Source organism: Agelaius tricolor, unplaced genomic scaffold, assembly GCF_023055355.1.
Source record: "Agelaius tricolor isolate 1412-34295 unplaced genomic scaffold, bAgeTri1.0.p SCAF_5, whole genome shotgun sequence".
Classification (NCBI taxonomy): domain Eukaryota; kingdom Metazoa; phylum Chordata; class Aves; order Passeriformes; family Icteridae; genus Agelaius; species Agelaius tricolor.
In genome coordinates, this window is record NW_027269265.1 from 35,212,676 (window position 1) to 35,239,676 (window position 27,001).

A 27,001-nucleotide genomic window follows, 5' to 3' on the forward strand; every position below is an offset into this window, starting at 1 on the left:
AATAGACGAACGTGCTAACAGGTGAGTAATTTCGATCTTCTCCTCGAAATGAGAGAGACTTCATTTGGTCACTTGTTTAAGAAGCAAGCACATGATGTGCCCTACCCTTCTGCATGGAAGGCTTAGCATAGGATGGCAGCCATGGTAGCAGTCAGTGAGTGCCAAGTTCCTGGCATTTCTCAGCCAATGCTTCCCATGTGGCTCAGTGCTGGGCATTCACTTGAAAGCTGTGGTGTTGTCCTCCTGAAAATAAGCAACGTTCATGTTTGTTTCACTTCAGAAAGCATTTTGACATCTTCAGATTAAATCTGCCATCATCGAGGCAGTTACAGTAGAAAACAATGAAAGTATTTGGAACTAGACTAACTTTTGAAATTAGACTGAATATTAGGTATTTTTTCATTTGTGAATTATGGATTTATGAAAACGTGGGAAATTAATTCAGTGCCTAAGTTTCTTCATCACTTGGTATACACATAAAATTTTCATCTTTTTCCTTTTGCAGTTAAGTTACCAGCTTAAGGTGGGTATCATGTACTGCAAAGCTGGGCAAAGCACAGAAGAGGAAATGTACAATAATGAATCAGCAGGTCCAGCATTTGAGGAGTTTCTTCAGCTCTTGGGAGAGCGAGTTCGACTCAAGGGATTTGACAAGTACCGTGCTCAGCTGGATACAAAAAGTAAGACTTTTTCGTTCTTTTTTCCCCCTTAAGTGAATAAAATGCTTGGTATGGTTGCTAACTGCCTTTTTGAAGAGTTCTTAAAAATAACATCTTAGTTGTAGGAAGGCAGTTGCTTAATATAAGTGAAAGCAGAGCACATGTGTAATTTAACTGTACTCTCATATGGTCTCACAACTCTGATAATAATTTGATTTTTGCACTGATTTGGTATGAAATTATCAATAAAGCTACAAAAAGAAACCAGTAATCAGTAATTATGGAACAATTATTGATATTGCAAATCTATCATCAGTGTGTTGTCTTAAAGCTAATCAATACAGCTGGTATGTCTTTTCTTTTTAAAATTATGCACTTATAGACTGTCTCCAAAATGAGACACGAACCCATCTGTGTCACTCCACCTTGAAAAATTGATATACTGCTTTTCTGATGTCTGTTGCATGCAGTTTTTCTTCTAGGCAGTTTTGTCTTAGTCATTCTGTCAAATGTATTCCTCCCTCTGTGCTTTTTATTTTTTGAGTTATGGAAATGAACTGGATTTGGCAGCTATGTTATCAGCTCTAACTGTACAACATATTGCAACAAAATGCAGTGGTAAGATGATCTTGGGTGACCGTAACTATAAAAGAAACTCCCTGCATTTGGAATCAGTCACGTGAAATACCTGTTTATCAGCTAGCACATGCTGCATTCAATTTGTAGATCTGCTTGAATTACTTGGGGAAATTTTGTCTTGTGTTCCTTTTCTTTGAGTACTGGAACTACAGTTCCTATGGAGATCTTTTGCTATTTGGCTTACTTGTAGCAAAGGAAATGAAATAAGGAGTTTGATTCATGAAAGCTGGAAAACATTAATCAGCTTTAGTGCAGCAGAAGCTGTGGTCTTGTCATGGGTCTTCTGGAACAAATAGAGTACCTTGCTGTGCTTTAATGCTCCATCATTGTATCTTCTGTCCTTAATTCCTACAGCAATTGCATTGCCATCTCCTCAGGCTGTTCTTGACCAGTCTAATCATCAATTGTCAGAGGGTTCTAAAGCCTCCGTTGGTTTTAAACCTGAATTAATACCTATTTTGCAGATATTTAACATTGAGCCTGCTTTTTTTTACTTGCAATACCTATATTCCCTCTGTTGTAGTTCCTCCCTTGAGAGCATTTCACAGACACAAGGAACAGTTTGGGTTGGAAGGGACCTGAAAGATCATCTCATTTCAACCCCCCCAGCCATGGGCAGGGACACCTTCCACTAGAGCAGGTTGCTGAAAGATCCATCCAGCCTGGCCTTGAGCACTTCCAGGGATGGGGCATTCACAGCTTCTCTGGGCAACCTGTTCCACTGCCTCACCACCCTTACAGTAAAAAATTTATTCCCAATATCTAATATAAACCTGCCCTTCTTCAGTTTAAAATCATTCCCCCTTGTCCTATTACTACATGTCCTTGGGAGAAGTCCCTCATCAGCTCTCTTGTAGGAAATACTTACAATTCTCAAGGTGAGTTTTCCTTTTGCGCAGCTCTGAACTGTAATTTTATTGGTTATAAAGATGAGATAGGTCAAAAATTACATGGGTATGGAAAACAGAGAAAACATTTATTTACCTTCTGGTTTTATACTGTGACATTGTTACTTTCAGTTGTTAAAGCAAGATCCTCTCTTCCCTTTCTTCCCGGTTAGTTAAGATATGAAAAAAAGGAAAATAACCCATATTTTGCTGTCAGTCCACACACACTGGTTTCTAGTATGTGTAAATGCTATATAATTGAGTTGATTCATCTGCTCAAATATACCCAAGAAAGCTCTAAATGTCTTTTAAGTACTTTTGCATTTTCTTCTGAACAGCAGCATTTTCCAGGGATGTTTTGAATTCCTTGTTCTTGCTTCTCACTCGAGGAAAGAATATTGTCAGGTTTTGAGTTTATGGACTACAATCTAGCACCTGTTGAATGGAATCTTTAAGTTGACTGACTCTCTCCTGGTTTTGAGAGTTATCTTCTTGTAATGAAGGTTTCTCCTCCATGTTGAGAGCTGGCATATCTTTTTCACTTGGCCCAGTAGACCCACTGAGCTCCATTCTGTATCTAAAAATACAAAACGTCTTTATGTGAACACTTCAGTGTGACCATAGAGGACAGGAAATCCGCTTAAGTGGAAACTGCTGCTTTTCATGAAGGATTTCCTACATTTTCTTTCAGTCAAGGTTTACAGCCTCACATATGTGGAACCTTATCAGCCAGAACTGCTTAGGAACTCTTTTAAGTTGTCTGAAATCTTTCCAGTTAATTGCCCGCAGGATTATTGAGAAAACACATGACTACGTGTGAGCATGCATGAGTTCTTAATGAGTAGGTCTGGACAACAGCAAATGTGAACAATAGCAGCAAACATTTCTAATTTGATCTTGATGGTGGTATGTTCTCCTTTCTGCCAGTCTGCAAAGCACAGATGGAAATGCTGAAAGAGAAGGTGCTTTGGGGGCACAACACTCAGCTCTTTGGATAGCTGCATTTGGAAACACTTAGAGCATATTCCACACAGGAAATGGGGGGGGGGGGGGGGAAAGCCACTTAATGGTAGGGGGAAATGCTAAAGACCAGAGATGGTCACAAGAGCTGCATCTCAAGTGCAAGGAATAGATAGATATATATATATATATGTAGAGCATAATACAGCCAGGCAATACATTTTCAGTTGCCACTCTAAGTAATCAGTTGGTCCTTTTGTGTTGGCCTTAACACAGAGACCTGCAAAGGAGGGGTTGTGATTTTTTACTGTGACTTAGGTTTATAGGTTTTGTTGAAACAGCTAGGTCTACAGCTAGGAACTGAGGTTCTCCATCTTCTAGCTCTCTGCTCTTTTGCTGCTAGAGAGCTCTGTCTTGAAATAGTTCTTGCAGTCTCACTACTCAGGAAATTTTCATGCACCAGGATTGTGTTCAGTGGCAGCATAGTTGATTGTGAAGATGTGCTTAAAAACAAATGTCTGTTCATTGACTTGTCAGAAAGGTCAACTCCATGTAGACTACTTGGCTACTTTCTGTACCTTTGACAATACTTTCTAAGCTGTGGAAAGCAGTTGCATGATGTAAGACATGGAAAGATTTTTCTCTGCATGGAGATGAGCTGATTTGTATATGTACTCTGGAAATAGTCACAATATTTTTAATTTATGAAAATTTAGAAAAGTAAAGTTGCTTTAGCAAAAGGCAGTTTTAGAACAGTTATTACTAGAAATTTAGAGCTAGGATCCTAATTATACGTGTCCATAACAGAGCCAATTCCTTAAAAGGAGGAATCTCATGTATACTAGTAACTGAAAGCCTGTTTAAGTGTATTGCATCCTTCAAGGGCTTTAGTTTTGGATCTCTGCCAGTACCACTGTGAAAAAGAGATGCTACTTTTCAAGTTTTGTTTGTTTATTTCTAGAATTACCAGAGGGGAAACAGTCTATCTCCTGGCAGCCTGCAGACTTTGGATAGGAAATAGAGCTTGAAAATGTCACCTATCCCACAGTGACTAGGAAGATTATGGGCATCACTTTAAAGTAATAAACATCACAGTGATCTTTCAAATTATAACTTCAGTCAATTTACTTTCTTTTCCAGTTGTAATGTATGCTTTATTTCCCTCCCCCTCACTTAGTCTTATTTTACATTGGTAAGTGGGATCAGCTTGATAATGCTAGGCCTGGTAACAAGGACTGTGGGTCTAACAGAATGGTAGTGTGGTTGATGAGGGAAATAAAGGAAGTTGATTAATATGAGCTGGGAATTTCACAATTTATCAATTTGATAAGATTATAAACTAAGCTAATAATGGTAGGTTTCTGTACTAAATATTTATATTCTGCATGATTTTCTGATTGAGACATCAGAAGAATATAAAACCATAAGCTATTAAGTAGATAATAAAATCTAGGGAATGAATGGACTTCAAATTGACATTTCATTTAGGCGTTGTCAAGAAACCCCAATGTTTGTAAAGAAATAATACAGATAGATTGCCTTCTTAACTTGCACTATATAAAAGCTTTCCAGCCTTGTGGAAATAATGATAGACTTACTCTTGGGTCTGAGCCTTCTGTTGGGAGACCAACAAATCTTAAAATGTTAAGTTGCTTAAGAAGCAGAAATAAGGGTGGGCAGAAGTCCATCTGCATTTCTCTGCATTTGTGTTACACATGTACTTTTGTATGGTACAAAATAAAAGATTGTGTCCTCCTCATTTCTGTCTGAAAACAACTTGGGTATTATAGAAGTTGATCATGAATGCTTGGTATAATCCTTGTGTATGACAGAAGAGCAGTCTTGACAGCTGCTGACAAAGCAAAGGTAGAGGGAGAGCAACATTAAGCTCTGAAAGTATTTGTTCTTATGCTTTTTATTGTGAGCCCTACTGCAGTTTGTAGTAATGGTAGTCCTGCCTTATCAGTGTAACTTTTCAGTCTCCTACAATTCCTTTGAATGTTTTTCTTTGAAACAGGGGGTCAGATTCTCTACTCATAATGGTTTTTTATAGAGTTTTCTAGCACAGAGGTTAAACTGCTATAGAGGCAGGCTGACAAAGTCCTGTAGATTCAGTCAGTAGCATGTTGGTGGTTGTCTGCCACAGTTTTGAGCACTATCAGTAGTGTGTTAGAAAAAAAACCACTTCAAATGTGAGTCTGTTAATCCTTGTGAATACAGCTGAGAATCATTGGAAGGACAGAAGACAAAGGAGGGTTTTTGGAGATTATTAATGGTGGAAGGGAAAAAGGATCAGCTACCCAGCTAAGTGCCCAGATCCAGTAATGGGGCAAGGCTGGGAAAGCATCATGAGTAGCTGTGCCATAAACTGGTGGCCAGAGGAGATGTCTTCAGTGTAAAAAGGTGCTAATGAATTTAAAGATCCCTCAGGCCTCTGTTAAAGAGAAGTAGATTGCAGTGCTGGCTTGCAGTTCTGACCTTGAAATGATGGATGTTGTTCCAGCACACAGTCTTGGGTTTTATTGCAATAGCTGTGATTTGGTTTAAAACAAACACCTGCAGTTATGGTGGTGTACTTCAGGAAGAGTATTCTGGACTTCAGAAAAGCTGAATGGTGAGAGAGATGCACAGTCATAGTGCATATGGACTTCTGTTGGAAGTTGGATTTGAATAAGAGATATTTAACTGTAAAGTGCTTGGAAATAATTGGAATTATTAAATGTGTCATTTGGATTGTAGCCTGATTATTTCGTTTGCAGAATCAGTGCTGTTCTCAGAAAACATTTTTCTGCCTAAAATTAAATCCTGCCAGGAAAATTGAAAGTTTGGCTTAAATATGTAGGTGTTCTAGAATATTTTTGGTCAGAATTGCTTTATTCTATTCCAATACCTTTTGAGCCCCTTCCCCTCTTTTGGGGCCTGCCTTTCCCTGTCTCACGTTCCAATCTTTTTGCACCTACTCCTCCCCTTTTCCAATTATTTGTCATATTTTTGTATGCTCTGTTTCTAAAAGATGATGTACAAATAAGTATCTACTGTTCAGCAGATAAAGCTGTTAGGAAGTTGCATTGATGTTTAGGTGACTTTTGGGTGTATCTGCCTCCTTGGGTGTGCACTGCAGTGATCAGGCAGAGGACAGAGGCTGCTGTGAAAACAGTGCAAGGTGAAATGATCCCCTTTCAGCTATCTGCTGTTCTAATTAGCACTTAAAAGAAATCGATTAGCATATTTAATATTAATATTAAATTATTAAAATAATATTTAGATTGTAGGAATCTTTTATTTCTGATTCCCATTTTATTATAGATAGGTCATTTGGAAGCACAAAATCTCTATGTGGCTATAATGTAGAAAACTTTCAGTTTCATTTTATAGATCATTTTGTGCTTCATTTACATTAAAGCTACCTCTATTTTATTACTCTGAATCTGACAGGGAACAAACTTCTCAAAGTTTATACTCAAAATCTGGATAAATAAACTGTATATTTTTTACTGTAAATGCACCACAACTCTCAAATCTGTTCTCTTCTTAGTAACATGATCTCGCTGCTAATGAAAATGCCAAGATACAGCTTTTAACAGCTTTTTAAAATACATTGTTATAAATAACTGGGATTATATAATTTTGTTGCATGTTTATATAACTTCAAATAGCCAGAATGTTTTGTTCCATTTATAAAACTGGCTATTTTTCAAGTGGTGTTTGAAAGCAGGCTTTTTGCACTGTGGATATAAGTTGTATTTAATAGCATATACTCACTATTTTATCTTTAAACGTGTTACTGCTTAAATGAATGGCATATTTTTCAAGGTCACTTTTTAGAGTGAAAGAAAGTGAAAACAAGTTCACAATTTGTCTGTAATCAAGTGTTGTTTTCAACCATCACTTTTTAAACTGAGTAATATCCCCCTCTTCTTTTTTCTTTCTAAACTTCATAGTCCTAGTTTTTATTGTTTTCTCTCCACATGGAAGTCTCTCCATCCACATTTAATTATTTCTGTGGCCTGTTTCTGGATCCCTTCTCTTTCTTCTATAACTTTTGAAATAGGGTGGCCAGAAATCAAAACAGGTGAGATTACCTTAGATTAATATACCAGCATCATAATGTCATTTTTGTGGGCTTTTTTCATCAACAGTTATAAGCATGCTGGCATCCTACTTGGGGTTTTGACTGTTCCTGTCCATAAAGCAGTTTTTCTAATGAAGGTGTTACCTGATTTCATTACAGTTAATTTAAAGTCCCGATGTTTATGCTTAGGAGAACTCATCCTGTTGTTATTGTGGGTTATAGGTCCTTTGCTGTTTATGATGTGTTTGGTCATGGTATTCATTTTCAGTATCTGTCTGCTTGCCTTGCTGAAGTCTTTTTCACATTCTTTACAGTTCAGTTTCACTCTGAGGTATTGGGTGGATATTTGATAACTGAAAGTTATCTTGGACTTTGTTCTCACTTTTCACGTTAGGTGGGCTTTCTTCAGGGTCTTCTGGTATCACCTCCCTCTTCATAACAAGTTTTTGTCTGGGAAAAGTATGCAAAAGTGCACAGGCTGTATTTATGTGACACTTGCTTTGGCAGGTGAAGAAACTGTGAGTAAGTTCTTACTTGCTGATATTTCAGCAAGTATAAGAACTTCAACAACTCAAAAATGCCTATATGCAAAAAAAATTCAGCTAGGATTGAGGATGATAAAAAATCTTGTCTTGGCTGATGTTTTTCTTAATAATAATGAAACTTTGGTTTTGATTTTTTTTTAATAATACTTTTATTTTGTCTTCTTTAACTCCAGCTGATTCAACAGGTACTCATTCTCTGTACACAACATACAAGGACTATGAAATCATGTTCCATGTTTCTACTATGTTGCCATATACTCCAAACAACAAGCAGCAGGTAAGATGGGCTCAGAATAAGATGAACTATTGAGTATTTATGGCAACTTTTATTCATTACTAGCAAAAAACCACTTAAAGAATCAAAAGTAAAGGTAGCAATCTCTGTGTCAGGGAGATGAACAAAGTAGATGATTGTAGGTACATCATAGATTTTGCTCCATTGTTTTCCATTTAATTGTGCATTACTTTGATGTGAATAGTATGCAGTAATGTCATTAGTACATGTCAGAAGGACCTTAGTGTATCTGATGATTTTAAATAATTTTAAACCTTCTACAGCTAAGTCAATTGCCCTTTAAGGTTTGCATTCAGCACATTGTAATATGAGAGAGATAATGAATGGTGGTCCAGCACACTACACAAGAGTACATGAGCCAAAATCTTGTCAAGATTTTTTTTTAAACTGTTTTAAACAGTTCTGTTTGGGCAGAACTGCTTTATTTACTAAAAGAAGCCTACCAGGAAATTATTTATAGTGTGTCTTAAGGACAATAACAACTTGTTTTCAACTTTAAATAGGACCTACCACTGGCTTGTAAAAATGTTTGAAATGGGGGATGTTTTCCTGCTTCCATGTATTACTGTTTTCTCTTGATACTCACAGGATTTGTTTTTCCCCTTTGATTAGCTAAGTTTTCCCTTGTAAGTTGACCCTCTATGCTACATATAGAAATGAAATTATTATGAAAACAACCATGCCTGAAATTTATTAGGTGAACAACTAATTCTGGTACTTGTTATAGAACACCCAATTGTTTCAGTTTTCAGTTTGAAGTATCACTTGGGGAAAGAAAATGAGCAATAGTAATTTATAATAATGAGAAATAAATGATTGGAAATTTGTGAAAAGTCTGATTTAACATTTTTTTTCTTTTTCCCTCATTAAAGCTTCTGAGAAAACGGCATATTGGAAATGATATTGTGACAATAGTTTTCCAGGAGCCTGGAGCACAACCATTCAGCCCAAAAAACATCCGCTCCCACTTCCAGCACGTCTTTGTCATCGTGAGGGTGCACGGTCCCTGCACGGACAGCGTTTGTTACAGGTACCTGCTGCTGCACCCACTGAACACAGGGAACTGGAGTGCAGCTGCCATTCTCCTCCTAAATTCTCAGTATGGAGATGTAGTGAAAGATGCAGGTCAAGGAGGTTTTGAGTCATGTGAATTTAGAACTCTTTAAAAGAGTAAATAGACACACGGATATGTAGATGAAACGTGCCCAGTGAGGAAGCTGCTGCGGTCACAGCAGCACACAGACACACACACGTGCATATCAAGCACTTGGAAATTATTTTAGAATTGCCTTCTCACTTCCTTTTTATTCTCTTCTTTAAGAGAATGCTAGAAGACCATTTTGGCATCGATAGAAATAGAACAAAGAGAAAAAAAACACTTCCACTTTTTGGTTAGATAATTTGGTCATCTGAGTTTATGCTCCATTTTTGAAATTAAGACAGTGAAAAAGTATGACTTAGCCTTCCAGGAAGAAGCTAAGCTTTTGGAAATATCTCAATTTCTTATCTCATTTCAGTCCAACAAAGAAATTACAGAATTATGCAGCAAAAAATAAAGTTGTAATGTGACCTTAAGGTCAATATGATTAAAATAGAAAATGGTAATTGATAGTAACATGTAATAAAGACTTGAAAGATCATATTCCTACTAGTATAATTTTTAAAACTAAATTGCAAGCATATAGAAATATTTCTGAGTTATGCTTTTTTACTATCAGTGAAAATTCTTACCTTTGTTATATACTGAACTCTTCTACTATTTTCATTTTTAAATGTTGATTCATTTGAGAAAACTTCTCTAAAGCAGTTTCATTTAAAATATGAAATGTCAGACCAGTGGATTTAGAGCATGTATCTTGAAATGAGGTAGCCTTTGAATTAACTTGTTTTTGCTGAAATACAAATATTCATTTAAGTATTTTATTAAGGTGAGTGCTTATTTAGAGGAAAATCTAAGACTGCTGTGTATGAGTTGGTGTATTCTTTATTTTTTGAGTACATATAGATGGGTTAAAGGCTTTCCTCTCCTAAGAAGTTTCTGGTAAAGTTCACAGAGCATTTCTAAAATTGATGCTGAACTTTGTATATGTATTAACTCTCCTGGACTAAGAATGTTCATGTGGATACTCTTTTTCAGGATGCTTATTGAAAAATTCAACTGTTGCATAATTTATGTGAGCACAGCTTGTTCTTAAACTCTTAGACATATGTTTCAGCTCTTACCCTGTACAGAAAGTGATTTTGAAGGGAGTGTACGAAATGCATCCACAAGGGCTGCAGATGCATCTTTCACTTGAATTGCATATTACAGCAGAGATCTGCTTTTGTCTGTTACTTTAAGAAATATGACTGTATATATTTTCTTCCTTTTAAAAAGGCATGGGAAAGATTGATACTTGCTAAACTGTAATAAGTTCAAGTATCTGAGGGTTCTATTTTTGACCTTCAGACTCGTGAATCATCTCATTTTTCAAGTGTTTATAACTATAAGGGCTGGAACCTCATTGGTTGCTTAATGGTAATTTTGGCTTTAGTGATGGTACAGGCTTAAATTTTAAGGGGAGGGGAAACAGTATGATAAATGGTTGGGAGAATGTCAGTGTTCATTTTGATACACAAGACCACCAGAACATTCTATGTTTTCTGTACTGTCTTTAAAATTGAGGTACTATTTTTTCCTGTCCTCTCAGTGCAAACACTTGATTTAGATTTGTAGAATTCTATTATGAAAAGTTTCTCTAGGAGACTTTTCAAAGTAAGTTGGACCTCTTTTTCACTGAATTATTTGGAACAGTTTCATGGATTCATAATTCTAGACAAAACAGGAAACCATATAGTATAAAAATGTACTGGAATTTATATTTAAAAACTACATAAAAGGAATAAAGTCGAGCACTGTCTTGGCCAGTGATTCTCTCTCCCAACTAAGATAAACAATATTTCAAAAGTCTGGCATCTCTGAGCATTGCTCACTTTTTAAAACTTCTCTAGCATGTATTAAAGATTGAATTCTTATCCCTGTGATTCATGGCACTGAAAACTGAACCAAACAAAATCTTACTGGTAGTTTCTGGTAGTTTTTCATTGCATCCAGTAATTGTGTTTAATGCTTAGGCTTCCATTTCTTAATAACAGACCTTTCAGGACCACTGGAGATGAGTCACTTGCTTCATGAGCACCCCCTGTTGCATACTTTAAGATATACTGGTATACTTTTGGAGGAAATATGACAGTAATGACCTCTTTCAAAGTTGCTAGAAAATACAGTAATTAAAAAACAAACAAAAAACCAAAGGAAAAAAACACCCCAAGCAATTCAGAATAGCAGAAGCAAAACAAACAAACAAAACACCCTACCACTCAAAACCAGAAGATATGGCTGTAGATTGGGTGACTTAATTTTTATTTTTGGTGTTCCTATATGCTTCTTCAAAAGATTTACTCTGAAATCTTAGTTACTGATTTTTTTTGGGGAAGTTCTCTGATTATGTTTAAGAATTCAGGTAAAATGAAAATGTGAAAATAATACCAGTCAGCATTCTAAGTGAAACACCACATGCTTTCCTAATGTGATCAAGTTTTATCCTATTCTTCTTTATTTCCATTGCCATGGTATCTTTGCCAAAGTTAGTTAGTCCTTTTTCAGATCTAGTTACAGATATGTGCTAAGTCCTGTTTGGACTGTTGGGACATTTCTTGTCACAAAACTATCGAAGTAGAGTTTCAGTCTCTTAGGATAGTTCGCCAAGTGAATGATACTGGATTGGAATGTCAGATCTTCAGAGGTTCTAAACAACTTGCATCTGATTTATAGCAAAAGAGAATTGACAATTGAGAATAGCTAAGCTGGTCCCTGTTGCCTAAGGCAATCTTATTGTCAGTCCATCACTTGGTGCAGGAACTAAAAGGAAGAGTTGAAAAAGAACATATTTGTTTCTACTATATATCTCTGGGCTTCTCAGAAGTTTTTTATTTTTGGAGTCAAGCAATATTAGCTAGTGAGGTTTTCAGTCCAGAAATGTAAAACAGTAATGTGATGTATATATGCATTCAGTCACCAAATCATTTTCTCAATGGAACTGGCCTAGTGAGATGACTTCATTGCCTTTATCTTTTCCATGTGTTCATTTAATCTATATTTCTAGTGTTGATCACACACTTGGCACTGCTTTCAGATGAGCCTTTCAGCATTAAGTAGCTACATTCTAAGCTAGCCTTTCTCATGGTGTAAGTTAGAAATTTTCTTTTTATACCAAAACCAAACAGAATTCAGAACTGCCATACATGAATGATTACTTATAAAAAAAACCCCCAGCCCTACAGTTTGTACTTGAAGCTCTTTATAAGCTGTGGACTGAGAACGTGTCAAAAATGCCTATATGCAAAAAAGTGGCTTTCTGTTTATACAGTAAAGGGGGCATAACCTCCACACTGGCAACATTAATATGTAAATTTAGGCATATTGCTGAGAAAAGAAAAATTGAGGGAATGTATTGTCCGTAAGCAAAAACTGCTGAATTTGCCTAGAGTGAAACACTGTGTTTCTGAATTCTTTTATTTCATTTAGTGTTGCTGTGACAAGATCCAGAGATGTACCATCCTTTGGCCCACCTATTCCAAAAGGTGTGACATTTCCTAAATCAAATGTGTTCAGGGACTTCTTACTGGCCAAAGTCATTAATGCAGAGAATGCTGCTCATAAATCAGAGAAGTTCCGTGCGATGGCCACCAGGACCCGGCAAGAGTACTTGAAAGACTTGGCAGAGAAGAATGTCACCAACACACCCATTGACCCTTCTGGCAAGTTCCCCTTCATCTCACTTGCTTCAAAAAAGAAGGAAAAGTCCAAACCATATCCAGGAGCAGAGATCTACAGTTCTGGTGCTATTGTCTGGAGTGTCCATGCAAAAGACTACAGCAAGGGTATGGAAATAGACTGTCTCCTAGGCATCTCTAATGAGTTTGTGGTCCTCATTGAACAGGACACAAAAAGCGTGGTGTTCAATTGCTCCTGTCGAGATGTGATAGGGTGGACTTCAACAGACACAAATATCAAAATATTCTATGAGAGAGGTGAATGTGTTTCTTTGGAGAGCTTCATCAGCAACATTGATGACATCAAAGAGATCGTCAAAAGGCTGGAGGTTAGAATGTGTTCTCTTGTTTGGTTCCCCTTCTTTGTTTTCTCCTCTCACCCGTTGGCCAGGTAAAGCTTCAATTTAAATAATGCCTGGGATTCCTAAAATTGTTTAAATTTTTTATTGTGAAATTTATGAAGACTTCCCTGCTTCTCTTTCTCAAAACTGAATATTGCTTTCACTTTTATCAGATATCAACTAGTCTCAGCTGGCTGTGTGTGTGTGAAAAATGTATTAATCTATTAAAAAGACCAGGTCCTTCAGATGCATAAGTTACTCCCACACAACAAGTACAGAAGTGTCACATTACTTCTTTTCCTTGTTTTCCTTCCCTTTCTCTATTTTATAGACTTGCAGTATCTTGTTTCAAATGAATCTGCAATGTCTTTGGGACTAACTTATTATATTGCCAGCAGAGTGCAGTGCCAATCCCCACTGCAACCTTCAGATATACTCTGAATGCGTCTGATAAAGTAAAAAGGCAGTGAATCATGGTATCTCCCTATAAAATACTGTCCATGCTCATTTTATATCCAATTAAGTTATGAAAGAATGTTCTACATTTCACTCTCTTTCCTGTAATTTCACAACTGTGGTTGTATAACTACCAGAAAAGAAGGAAATTTAGGTCCTATTAAATTCCTCTTGATGACATTGATGCTCATGGTACATGGAAGAGTTGGCATAGTTCCCAGTTTACTGTGCTTAGTAGCTGCATGTTACCACATTCTGACAGAAGTAGTTTTGCCATTTCCTGAAACAGCCAGAAATGGAGAATGTTTTGTTGGTTACTAAAGTGTAAAAGACAGACATGCCTGTGTAACTCCATGTGTTTTTCTGTTGTGTGCTGCCATGTATCTTCTAAAATTCCTGTGGTTGCAATAAAAATTCCAAGGCAGAACTTGAGTAACCAGATTCTACTGAAAATCTTAGTTTGAGCAACAGGACTCATTTCAGCTGATTATGTACCTAGGACTGCAGTATATATCCCTTTATTGTGTCCTACCATGATCCTTGGGAGTCGGTTGTGCAAAACTTGAGCCCCTAAACCTCTGTTAGCCTCAGAGGTGTTTGAATGCATTAAATTCTGTCTGCATTTCAATTCCCAGCTGGTGACCAAGGGCTGTGAAACCGTGGAGATGACCCTGCGCAGGAATGGCCTGGGCCAGCTGGGTTTCCACGTGAACTACGAGGGCATCGTGGCCGACGTGGAGCCCTATGGCTATGCCTGGCAGGCAGGGCTGCGCCAGGGCAGCCGCCTGGTGGAGATCTGCAAGGTGGCTGTGGCCACCCTGAGCCACGAGCAAATGATTGATCTGCTCAGGACATCAGTCACAGTCAAGGTCGTCATTGTCCCTCCCTATGAGGACTGCACACCACGCAGGTATTTTGCAGTCGCTGTGTTTGCTCTGAAATAGTATCTTGTTTTATGGGGAGAACCACCATAGAGTGTTAGCCTCGAAAAAAAAGTGGTATAATTATAATACAGAATCCAGTATTTAAGGTTGGAAGATGAGAGCAGGAAAAACTGCCCACATTCAGTCTCCATGCCCCCCAAATATTTGTTGAATACTAAAATATAATAACATGTGTGAAGAAGTTCATGGAACCACGGAATTGAACACAGAAATCAAACAACTTCTTAGTCATAATTGTGTGTTTAGCATGCATAAAAATTGATTGTACACATTGCTGCCAGCTTTCCCATTTGCTGGTAATTTGTAATGCCTGTGGATATAATTCTTGAAAGCTAGGAATAGACTTAGATGCTTCTGTTTTCACAATAAGTAAGGCCGTAAATGATGAGGGTTTTTCAAAGGTATGGATCTGGCCAGAGAAATTGCTGCAAATTTTTCTTTACTCCACAGATCTTGTTGCATCTCTCTCACTTGTCATCTATATTAAGCCTGAAGCTCATGTCACTTATATTGCTGATTTTATAGTTTAAAACTGGTGCTTCATCAGAAATAAGCAGTAATATGTGCATTTTTCTTAAACTGGACATTAAGTCCCTCCATTTTTCCTGAATTCACACTAAAGCTTTTATAATTTTTATGAATTCTCAGCATTGTCTGTAGCCTTCAGCCACATCGCTAAGTCTTCATCGCATATTCCTGACATCCTGTATTTGTATCCTGGAAATGCTGCTGTATGATTAAAATGGAATGATGTATAATAGAATAAATTTGCCCCCAGGCTAGCTGAAGGCTTAGGATAGGTTTTCCAAGAAGCAAGTACAGTTACCAAAGTTCAGAGGATTCCTTGGAATAAGAGACTAAGTGAGCATTTTTGCACTGCTCTTTTTTAATCAGTCTACAACTTTGTAGATGTAATAGCTAAATCTTTGTATATTTAAGATTGGAGCTGAACATTAACACATATTTATTATATATATATGAAATTGTGTGTCTGAGAAAAGACCCGGTACTTGTGTAAAAGAAAAATCTGTTTTTGTTTTTACTGTAAGCAACATGAACTCCTTTCGTAAATGCTAGCAAAAGAGGAGCAGAGAGAAAAGGAGTTTTTTGTCCTTCAGCTGTCAGTGGAAAATTGAATACATGTTAGGGATTAAAATGATGAGTGGCATAAGGTCACTCATGAGATATTTGGAAAGCTTTTGAGCAGTATTTAGCAGCCCGAGCAAATGGAAAGTTCAGCTGCAATCATCATGAAAGGATTAGAGCAGAAAAATCAGTAAAAGCACAGATCCTATTATTTCTGAACTAAATTAAGTACAGCCAAAAACAGGCTTACTTTTACTGCATCCAAACCCATAGCAGTAAGAGAAATGACTGCACTTTTTGAAATACTCAGAGTTTTGTTGTTGCTGTCTAGTGAGCAAATCTTCATGGTAGATTATTACTAGCTATAAAATTCCATAAAGCAACTCTTGATCCCCCCCATTTACTCTATCCAAAATCATAAAAGTTCAAGAACTGTGTCTTGAATTTGTAGCTATCCTACATGTATTACTAGACACTTCAGTTAAATATTTGTGCAAAGGAGTTTCTCTTTTGACAATCAATTTTCTGCAACTGGAGTCCTTTCGTTATGTCCTGTGGAGGTCACTGAGTATTTCTACTATAGTAAATTCTGCAGACCATAACTAAAATGAAGATGCATTCTGCTTGAAATACTACATTGATATGAGAAGCAGTCCCTATCCTAATAAATTGGTTGGCATGAAGTTGGGGTGCAGTTAGATAAGCTGACTTGGCAATGGGCGCATGTACAAGGTCAATAGGAGATTCATAAATAGATCCAAACACCCCAATTCACCCCAATTCTCATGCCCTATGCAGAGGCAGGCCTTGTTATGGTTAAGTCTCTACTAAACCATGGTTATTAAAACATTGCCACTGAACTCATTTAGTGGGCTGATTGCTGACTTTGAAACTAAGGACACAGCCTTAAGAGGAAATTGTGCATTCCTGCTTGTTAAATTGTAGATATGTTGCAGGGGGAAAAAGAGAAACCCAAACTAAGTACTTAAGCACTGGGGAAAGAATAGCAGGGACATAAAATATGAAGAGAAAAGAAAAAACAAAGGATATCAATTATCAATATTGTAGTTCAGTTGTGAGTGGCCTTATCTCCTGCTCATCTCTGTCTAGCATGCAGTGGATCATATCAGAGGGGCCTGGGAGACTTTCAGGTGAAGCTGACCTACTTGTGCTTCAGAAGCACATCTCATGCCTTCCAACAGATAATTTAATTTGGACATTAAGACTAGAGGGTAGACCAGCATAAAACTACAGAATATGTATACTGTGGGCAGCAAGACCTCAGCACTGACTGTTTCACTTTGTCTGTTCTTATTAGACCGTACAACTTCCTTATGTCAGCATGGCCAGATAACAAGTTCTCTTTTTTGTTTTTTGCAGGGAAGATATACTAATATTTTTCACCCCTAATGGTTTAATTGCTTAGAGGAGGAGCTATGGGTTCAAAATTTTGCACTGATTTTTTATTTTTCTTTCCATTAGAGAGTGATGTATGTAGATAAATTAGATAGTAATTATGATAAAACATACCTAGTGTTCATTCAGATGTATATATACATTTGTCAAGAGAAATGCCTCATCCTTACTAAAGCAGAAGATAATTTTTTTCCAAGTGCCTCATTTGAAATATATGCAGATGTTTGCTCTGCTTCTTATGTGGGCTGCATTAGCTTACATCCTGTTCTAGTCAGATTTTTATGCTGTGCTGTTCCCCAGGAAGCAACGGGCATCTTCGGGGTTTGGCATACACAGTTTCTAGCAAGTCTTTTCATAATGTTCAGATTTATCATCTGAGGTACTCCAAAGCCAAAGGTATTTGAAAGTTATGTCTAGTGCCTTATTTCATGTGACTCTTGTCTTTTAATGTCTGTACATCAGAAAGTTGTGTCTCAAAGAGAACAAACATTTCAGGTCTTATTTGTCTGGGTGCAGGTAAGTTCTAAAACACATGGCTTTAAGAAGGGGAGATACCCTTCTCACAAATCTTTAGTTTTTCTAGCCCAGTATCAGATGGAGAGTATCAACTTGACCAACTGGAATGTTGGAATGGATGGCTATAAACTCTTCTGGAGGGATTGACTAGGACAGGCATTGGGTTAGGGCTTAGTGATGGTGGAACATTTAACAGGGTTGTTAATGTGTGAGAATCAGGGGAAGGGCCAACAAGGCAGAGTCCATGGTAGTCTGTTGTGCATCACTCACCAGGATGAAGAGACAGACTCTCAACATCACTAATCCTTTTTCTTGAGCCTTCTAAAATTTGTTAAATAAACGTTTCTTAAAATCTCATACTTCATAGAATTGGTTCAGCTTCTGTCTTCAGATTTCTCTTCTTGTGAACATATCACATGTTTTTATTTTTTACAGCTACATATTAATTTCTTAATTTCCAGGAGTTCTTCAGAAAACTACCGTATGCCAGTGATGGAGTACAAAGTGAATGAAGGAATGTCGTATGAATTCAAGTTTCCCTTCAGAAATAATAACAAATGGCAGCGAAATGCGAGCAAAGGACAGGGACCTCATGTGGCTCAGGTGCCATCTCAAATCCAAAGCCCAGTACCATCTAGGATTAGCTCTGGAAAAGGAGAAGGGAAAATGCCACCCCCAGAACGAGCAAACATTCCCCGAAGCATCTCAAGTGATGGGCGCCCGTTGGAGAGCCGGAGGTACGTGTCTTCTTCACAAATGGTTTTTCATTGCTGCTCTGAGTCTTGCCTGGGAAAATTCACAGGAATTTATCTAAGTATCTGAAAACTGCTTTTAATCTTGGTTTTAATTAGTCAAAAGACAGCATGACTATGAGTGAAACAATAATCAAAAGGAAATACGTTTCCTGGCATAATTAACCACAAAACTAAGTATGCTGGAATGTTTCTCTGTGTTGGATGGTACTCTGAAACTGCTGTGATGTTATTTAAGTTTTAAAAGAGTTACAGTCAGAGTTTTAGAGCTAAGTGTTCATGAACGTCAGCATTTTGAAAAAGTAAATCAAAAATTTATCTTGTTCGTAGGCTTGGTGGAATTGCCTAAAGCTCCCAAAGCAAAAATAGTATCTGACAGGGTTTTTAGCAAGAGAATTCTGACTAGTATAGAAAGGAAATTTATCTGACTGGGGAGTGTTCAGTGTTCAGACATTTTAGGCTAGAGGAGAAATTCTTCTAATTTTGGATTTCTCCAGGGTAGTTTGGGGTTTTTTGTTGTTTTAAGTTCTTTAAACAAGAAAGTGATTGTTAGCATAAAGGTATCAGGTCCATCATGTAACAATGCTTTTATTCTTTTGTAGAAAAATATGTATTTGATAGCATTCAAATGAACTGTCATTGGTTTGATTATCTATACAAATCTGTCTCTGCATTTGCAATGACATCTGTGGAGGAAAGCAAGTTAATAGCTTGTATTTCTTATTTTGGACAATTCTTAGGGAAAAAAGCTTTAGATAGGTTCTGATCATCTTTTTGGGTGAAAAATATAAAGCAGTAGTCATAAGATGCATATTGTGGAAAATGTAGGAGTTCTAATGAAACAGCTTAAAATCTTTTTCACATCTTGAAGAACACTGGGGATGGAAAAACATGTTCAAAGATGGTACAGCCAAGACCAAGGACCTACCAACACTGGAATTTCTGTGTTGGATACCTTTTTAGGAAATTACAGTGGTTGCTAAGGACTAAATAGTCTTACTTTCTTTTTCTTAAATATATACTTAAAAAGCTCCTATCTGTGGGAGCTGGAAAAAAGGTGCAACACTGAAAGCACTAATAATTTCATAGATGACCTGACTAGATTGTCTGTCAGTTAAAAAAGGTTGCAGAGGTCACTGAAATGCTGGACTTGATTCTCGAATTATGTATTTAGACCAACATAAAAATTTCATGGCTACAGGCTATATCTGCCTCTTAGAGCTAAAGACAGGCAGATGCTGAACTGGAAGGAAGAGCAGCTGAGCTGGTGGTGTTTTTTGCTCTCTCCAGTGCTGAACAATCTCCTTATGTAGTTCCAGAAGGCACAGTAATACCTGGGAAAAGCTTAAGGCAGTGACAGACTATTGGATTCTGTTGAGTTGCCAGTTTTTCCAGATGCTTCCATCTCATCCTGGCATTAACCAGAGAACTTGGCTGCAGTCTGGAGTTGGCTCATGTCAAAAAGAGCCTTTGGCTGCCCTGGGAGAAGGGGTATTAACAACTGTATGTTCCTTGTGCATAAAATTGTACACAGGCATTCAAGATTTATCCAGTCTCTGGAGGCTTCTAGAAGGGGGGTTATGGCCTGCTAAATGTTTGCAAAGTGAAAATTACATTTTCTTAGTCAGTATTTGTTTTCAAAAAGTGAAACTTTGACTTTTCATTTCCTTCATTTTCAGGGCATGTAGCTGGTTTTGATTGTGGTTTTTTTTTCTCCTCTAGGCATTCTTTTAAGTATTCTTTTTATTATTATTCGAAAAGGGTTCTATTGGATTTTTCATCCTTGAAAGTATTTTATCAAAGTAGCTTCTAAATTTCACTGGGAATTTTTCTGGATGCTTGAGGAATGTCTTCTGTCATCTTTCTGGTCTGCTAAACATGTTAATCTTGGGTAAATCAAGTTTAAATATATCATCACTTGCATGAGGTTAATGTCTTTCCAGTTAAAGGGAGGAAATATTTTTTTTTCATTATAAAGAAATACAGGAGGAGGAAAACCTCAACAATAAGCAAGACTCATTTGTCTTTTCTCTGCATGATAAAAGAAAGCTTTTCATTTCAGAAAGCTCAGATACTTATTGTGTAAAGTCTTAAAATCAACAAAGGTGGGTTTTTCATAGACCTCTTAACTGCTATCTCATTTAGTTTTTCACCACTAGTTTTCATATTTGCCCTAAAGAACACTGAGGAGGAGGTGCTGAAATCTGTGCGTGTTTCTGGTGCAGACAGCAGTGATGGTGCTCTGCTGTGCTTTGCTCCCTTTAGTCCATTTAAGTATGTTGGAAATAAATAAAATCTGCATTAGCAGTCTTGAGAACAGGGGAATTTCACTTCATATTCATCCAAACATTGTCTCCCCATAGAGACTGCTATTGCAGATGGGAGAGTATGTTGCTTGACAATTCCTCATTCTGGGAAGGCAGACAGATGCCCAGTCCAGCAGAGTACTTGAATTTGCGTTCTTTGCATTATCTTCATGTATCCAATTTACTGCCTTATTTTCCCTGATCTTCACAGTACTAGGATCCTTGAATGCAGTCATTATTGATATGAGTGGGTATGTGGGTATTTGTAGACAGGAAAAATAAGCCAGAACTTTATCAATCTTCAAATAAATCTCTAATATTACTCCAACATTAAGGCTACAAAATCTAATAATATAAATTCAATAAATCCCAAGTTATGGCTTATTTCACAATATTCATTACCATGTGGGATACTATATAGCCTATTACCCAGAATGAATATCAGGATAGGTTAAGGAAAAAAAAATAAACCACATATGTGTGAAGTAAACCAGAGCTAATGTTTTTGGAGAACATGTAATTATAGCACTTGATTTTTTTATTTATTTTCCCCCTCCTCACAATTTTCAGGTTTTTTGTACACTTGGTTTCCACACTCTATTAAGAAACAATGTGCAAGGAAAGGAGGAGAGGAGATAATGGCAGATAATTATCTGTTCTTAGTTGATTTGTCAATTAATCTGGAACCAGTTTTCACTAAAACTTGATTGACAGACATTTGAAAAAGTGTGGAAATCAGTGATGAAAGCATGTTGAAGACTCAGGTCTGGAACTTGAGCACTTCAGTCTGTAGTTGAGTACTGTTGGATGAAAGCTCAAGGCTCTTAACTAGAAAATTTCTGAGCACAGTCAATATTTTAAACCAAGTGGAAAACTGAATTACAGCATGACTGCAGTCACACACACTGGCAGTAAAATTCTGCAGTATGGAAGTACCAGAACAATATCATTGATTGGTTTTGTGTCACATTGAGGACTTTGAAGCACCGTCTTGCCCTAAGACTCCATACTTATTGGAATGATGCCCATGTAGTCAGTGATAGTAATTATGCCAGTTGTAGTTTATAGGTTAACTCCTGCAGGCAGATTCTATTTTAAACTGTTCCTGTATTACCTAAAAATCCTCATCTGCTGCTGTGTATCTTGCATCAGTGACATTTTTCCAAGTATAAACAAACAGGTGTCTGTGCTCATTTGCTACCTGTCAAGTCAGCATTGTAGTACACGCACTGCCTACCTCACAGGGTTTGCAGATTTGTTATTTAAATGTTCTCATTACATTCTTCAAATTAAAACATGTACCAACATGAAATTATATACCACACACTTCATACCAGCTCCGAGACCTAGAGCTGGATGTAGCAGTGGAAAAACCAGAGGTTTGTTGGTATGCATGCCTGTGCAGCCAAACTCTTGCAAAGTAAAAGCATCTGAGAAGAGCCATGCTGTGTCATGTCAAGATTTGGTCATTCTTGTTTGACAAGGGCCATCAGTGGGGACCAGGGACAAGCATAAGAAATGCTTACAAGTGTAAAGGAACTCTTTACCAGGTCTGACAGTCCCCTGGCTGTCTGCTGTGTAAGATTGCCTGGAGCTGGGTGCACCTGTACTGCTGTGGCTGCTATCTCTTCATCCAGGTTCCTGCTAATTGGTCTCTTGGTAGTTCTAGACCTCCTACTTGTTCTTTTGTCATGAGGGATAGTGAGTAATCACTGCTTGCTTGGTCCAGTGTAATTTATGTTTGGATGAAGTGAAGCAGAGAGGATAAGTTTCTCTATAATCCCTGGAGCCACAGGGCTTGTTCAGTGTGTCTTCATACACAAACTCTTCTGTACATCTGGTGTCCCACTGCCTGCCTCTGTGTCTTTTCTTGTTACAATATGTGTTTTCTGAAAGGTGATGATCAACTTGAAAAAAACCCAAAAACTTGAGATGGTACAACATGACAGCATAATTGCCTTTTCTGTTTCATTCACTATCCCCTTCTTCAAAATTGGTGGGTTTTTTTCCTTTTTGAATGGAATGGATTGTTTTCCTTTAAACATGAGAGCATTTGAGACGGTGTTTGCAGCAAATTGTTGTGGCTTGCAGTATTACTAGGATGGTAAAACTCAAACACATGGAAGGTAAGCATGCCAGAATTAAGATTTGCTCTGCTGTTTTTTCAGAACTCTTGTGTAACTGTGTATCAGATGCTTCTTTTGATTAAATTACAAGAATTTCTTCTAACAGAGGACATCTGCCTCATTCAATTCACACAGTGGATGCAGCTCATTAAAGAAGAGCTATTTAGTTTTTCTTTTCCTCTTCATTACTCTGTCCCTTATTTACTGGATGACATTCAAATCCTGTTGTAAAGATGCCATTACTAATTCCCCTCTAAGCTTTACAGTGGTGCCCATTACTATAGTTCCTGAATGCTTCATGGGTATTAATTAAAACTTACTTTTCAAAATTCCTGTGTGAGAAGAGATGTCTTCCGCCATCTTCAGATTAGAACAAAGGTAAAGAGATAAATTATGTTCTAATTATTTGTTCTGCTTATTTTGGCCATCTCATATTTGGAAGTGTACCCAGCATTGTTAATACTTTGTATATTCAAATTATAGCCTCAGTTGATTTCAGCTGCTTTAGGAAGATTTCAGCTCAGAGATATAGTGGGCCTTAGAATCAAATAAGGCCTTTTGAAAAACTAAAATTAGCAACAACAAATGAAAAATTGTCATTAACAAATACAGTAGTGGTCACATCAAGTGCTCCAGCAAGTGCAAAGTAAGAATTCAGTTTGCCGAGTCAGCAATGACTGTAAGGCCATTTTCCCTCTTCTGCCAGCCTGACCGTCCTTTGTTTCTGGGCTCTGCAGCTCTTGCAGGAGAAATTGTAGCACAGTATAGGCCCTGTGCCAGTTTTACAGGAAAAGGCACCTGTGTATGATCTTTTAATTAGACTGCCTTAGGCCATAGGCACAAAGTGACCTAGACTGACATTTTTCTTCTGATGTGTGTACTACATACCTATGTGCCCTGAATACGTGGGGAAAATGACAGCTAATGACATAGAAATTAATTTATTATAAGATGCTTTCAATGTCAGCGTTGTCATATTAAACAAAATAAATGTATGCCCATTCCACTCACTGCTTTAACAAAAGATGATGTTCTTCCCATATTTGGCAAGACTCAACCAGTTCTTTCAGGATGAACTAGATCTGTTAGAACTAAATCATGCATGGGATAATCCCAGTTCAATTGACTTCAATGTAATTGTATCTGTTTAATGTAATGGACGCTTGGCCTATTTTTAAATTCAATTGTGGGACTCATGCACTTAACAATTTTGGCATTTCTTTTTAAAACTCTCTTTTGAAATAGATAAGAGCTTCCTTTAGTATGGTTTTTAATTAGAAACAAAAGACAGGCTCAGATTATTTTAGCTATAGGGGCATACTGCTAACACAACACAATGCACCTCTTGTGTTGGGAAGTGCCTTTCATCAAAAGATTTCAAAGCAGTTCAAAAAGTCAATTTGAACTAATTTGCTCTTAAATTCTTTTATATGTTTCACAAAATGAAATGTCATATAGCATTAGTGTGTTTTAGTGCAACTGTGAACTGTACGAACAAAAATATACTTCTGCTTTAATTAAAAGAATGTCCTACCTCACTGGTTGTTCATCTTTATTGTTCAGACCACATATCTAATACAATTTTGTTTGCCCTCAAGGTCTTTCCTCTTTGTAAATGAGTTAGAACTCTATGACATAGAGTTCTGAAATCTTGATGTTCCTTCTGAACAGTGCTGTCACTTTTTGGTAAGGCCTAGGAAGAAAACAGAAAGGCATAGCTGAATCTGAAATGAAAATGTAAGCATTTTTCAACAGAAAAAATTTCAAAGAAATTATTTGAGAAGTAATTGGTTTCCTTACCATCAATTCCAATTTAGCATTGGGAAAAAAGGTCATAATTTTAAACTGTGTATTGCTCTACAAGTGTAACTGAGTTTAAATGTGTGTACCTTTATATGTGAGCGAATGCTAATGAAAGTGCATTTTTGTGTGGCCAAACGATTTTTTCTTCTTTTTAGAGGAGAGCTTCTGGGAAAATAAACTGCTTGGCTTATGGGTCCCCAAGTTTTCAAGTCTTCAGCCATGTTCTTTGCAAGCAAATATTTCACAATAGTTGCTTGATAAATGTGGGATAAGTTAAAATATGTTTGGTAGACTAGGAAGGCATTACTGGAATTGGTGTAGCACTTACCATGGTCAGGCCTTAGATAATTACTTTCTTGTCTCAGAAAAAGAGTAACTATTAGTTATATGCACTTCATGAAATTCCAGATGGCAAAAATGTTTGATCCAGTCATACTGCTCTTTCCATTTTAAGATTTTGTTTACTGCTGTCTTGCAAAGTACTTAGGAGGACAATGCACATTTGATATAAATGTAAATATAAATATATGTACACACACTGTTTTGATATAAGTGCATACATAAGTACAATTAATCAATAATTGTTTTTCAATAATTGTTTTTCATTTCCAAAAGATTTTTAAACGTTTCAAGTTTTTACATTACTGTGGTGAGAGCTAATTTAAAATCTGCCACTCCTTTAGACATCCAGATTAAATCGCCAGGCTAAGATCTTCTAAAGCCCAAGACCCGAGCTGGGTGCTGGCAATTTATCTATATATTTCACTGAAGTCATTATCTGTTTTTCAAATATTAAATTATTTAGCTTGTGCAAATTATTGTTTTCCTAGATAAAATGAATAAAGGCTTTTGTTCACAGTAGGAGTTGGATGTTTGTGAATGGCATAATTCAAACTTCGCTTAAATCACTGTAAAACTTTTGAATAGCTTCAGTCACAACTGAGTAGAACAAAGAACTAGCTAACAGCAGTGAGTTCTGCTGGGGTTTGGGAAACAAAATGCACAAAGCTAGCAGTTATCTACAAAAGCCTTTGACTACAGAACAGGATATGAGTTGGGCAGTATAAGCTTGCTGCTTCCAGCCATTCTGCCCAGCTTCATGTATTGCAGTTCTAGACTGTTTATTTGCTGTATGGTTATTCTGACAGGTGAAGGCTTTATGTGACTCAGGTCTGTGTTTTCAAACAGAGTTCTTGATCTGTTGAGATAGTTTTGTATTAGAATGTTAAGCTTTAAGGTGGTATGTATAGATTTCATTGCATTTTTTTAGTCCTTGTATTTTAATGTGGACAAGTTTGGTGGCGTAGAGGTAAACTTGATACTCTTGGAAGAGTTTGCATAGGCAGTTCGCTACATTTAGTTTAAGTTCTAGGCAAGAGTTTGCTATGAGAATTAGGAATATTTTCTTCTATTTGCTATTTTGATGAGGAATGTAATGTTTCATTAGTCTTTACAATCAATCTGTAACAACAGACTTTAGAAACCAGAATCTTTTCCTAATGTATGCCAGAATTTTCTTCCCACATTGCCTTTATTTCTTCCCATGCATCCAGGGTTTTACAGTTGATTTTTATGGTTTCCAGTAGATAATAAGGGGGAAATGTCTGATCCTTCAGCTGATGGGATTTCTGCTGTCTCCACGACGCCATTGCTTGCAGCTGTGGCAGTTTGCAGGGTGTTTTTGAGCGTGCCTTGCAGTGTTACCCTGCTGATTTGAGGCTTCCCTTGGTCCCTCACAGGCTGTCCCCTGGCTCCGATGTCTACGTCACCGTCTCCTCCATTGCCTTAGCAAGGTCGCAGCAGTGCCGCAACTCTCCAAGCAACTTATCCTCCTCCAGTGACACCGGCTCTACTGGGGGCACGTACAGACAAAAATCTATGCCAGAAGGGTAGGCACTAGACTTTTTACATATTCTGTTTCGGCAGATTTTTTCTTCTCTGTTCCATTTGTTGTAATGTGTGCTCAAGGAGTGCTTACACAGGCTCCTGTCAGCTGTTGTTTACATGCATGAAACCATGGCTGTTTTCAAATAACACTGTCATGCTTCTTGAAAAAGCCAGTTTTAAAAATCCTTTGCTTCCACTCTTACCTTGCAGCCTAACTGCTCTCTCTGTTCCTAGTCTATAGCTGCTCAGGTCACTACACAGAAGGACGTCTATATATTTAAAAACCTTCATTAAAGGTGCTGGTTTCACGTGGCAAATTGCTTCCTTTCACAGGTTTAGATTCTAAAAGAAAAGAAGTAATAGGTTTGGGGCTTTGCAGTTGGTTAATAGTTGAAGCAAAGTAGTACTGAGTGCAGCTAAGATGTGTAGGCACAAAAGTGCTAATTAATCCACAGCTAGCTTCTTTTTCACATATTCACAGTCATTCTGTCTTAAA

The 27,001-nt window shown here is 37.2% G+C and overlaps 1 protein-coding gene across 4 annotated transcripts in view; it reads left to right on the forward strand.

The window, feature by feature from the left end:
• SIPA1L1 (signal induced proliferation associated 1 like 1) overlaps positions 1 to 27,001 on the forward strand; it is a 200,803-nt gene that overhangs the window by 146,047 nt on the left and 27,755 nt on the right. For all 4 annotated transcript variants that reach the window (XM_071427213.1, XM_071427211.1, XM_071427214.1 and 1 more), the window contains 7 exons: positions 506 to 680; positions 7,936 to 8,039; positions 8,930 to 9,087; positions 12,625 to 13,201; positions 14,305 to 14,579; positions 18,093 to 18,368; positions 26,358 to 26,507. In XM_071427213.1, the coding sequence (XP_071283314.1) occupies positions 506 to 680; positions 7,936 to 8,039; positions 8,930 to 9,087; positions 12,625 to 13,201; positions 14,305 to 14,579; positions 18,093 to 18,368; positions 26,358 to 26,507 (1,715 nt within the window). The remainder of the gene's footprint in view (positions 1 to 505; positions 681 to 7,935; positions 8,040 to 8,929; positions 9,088 to 12,624; positions 13,202 to 14,304; positions 14,580 to 18,092; positions 18,369 to 26,357; positions 26,508 to 27,001) is intronic.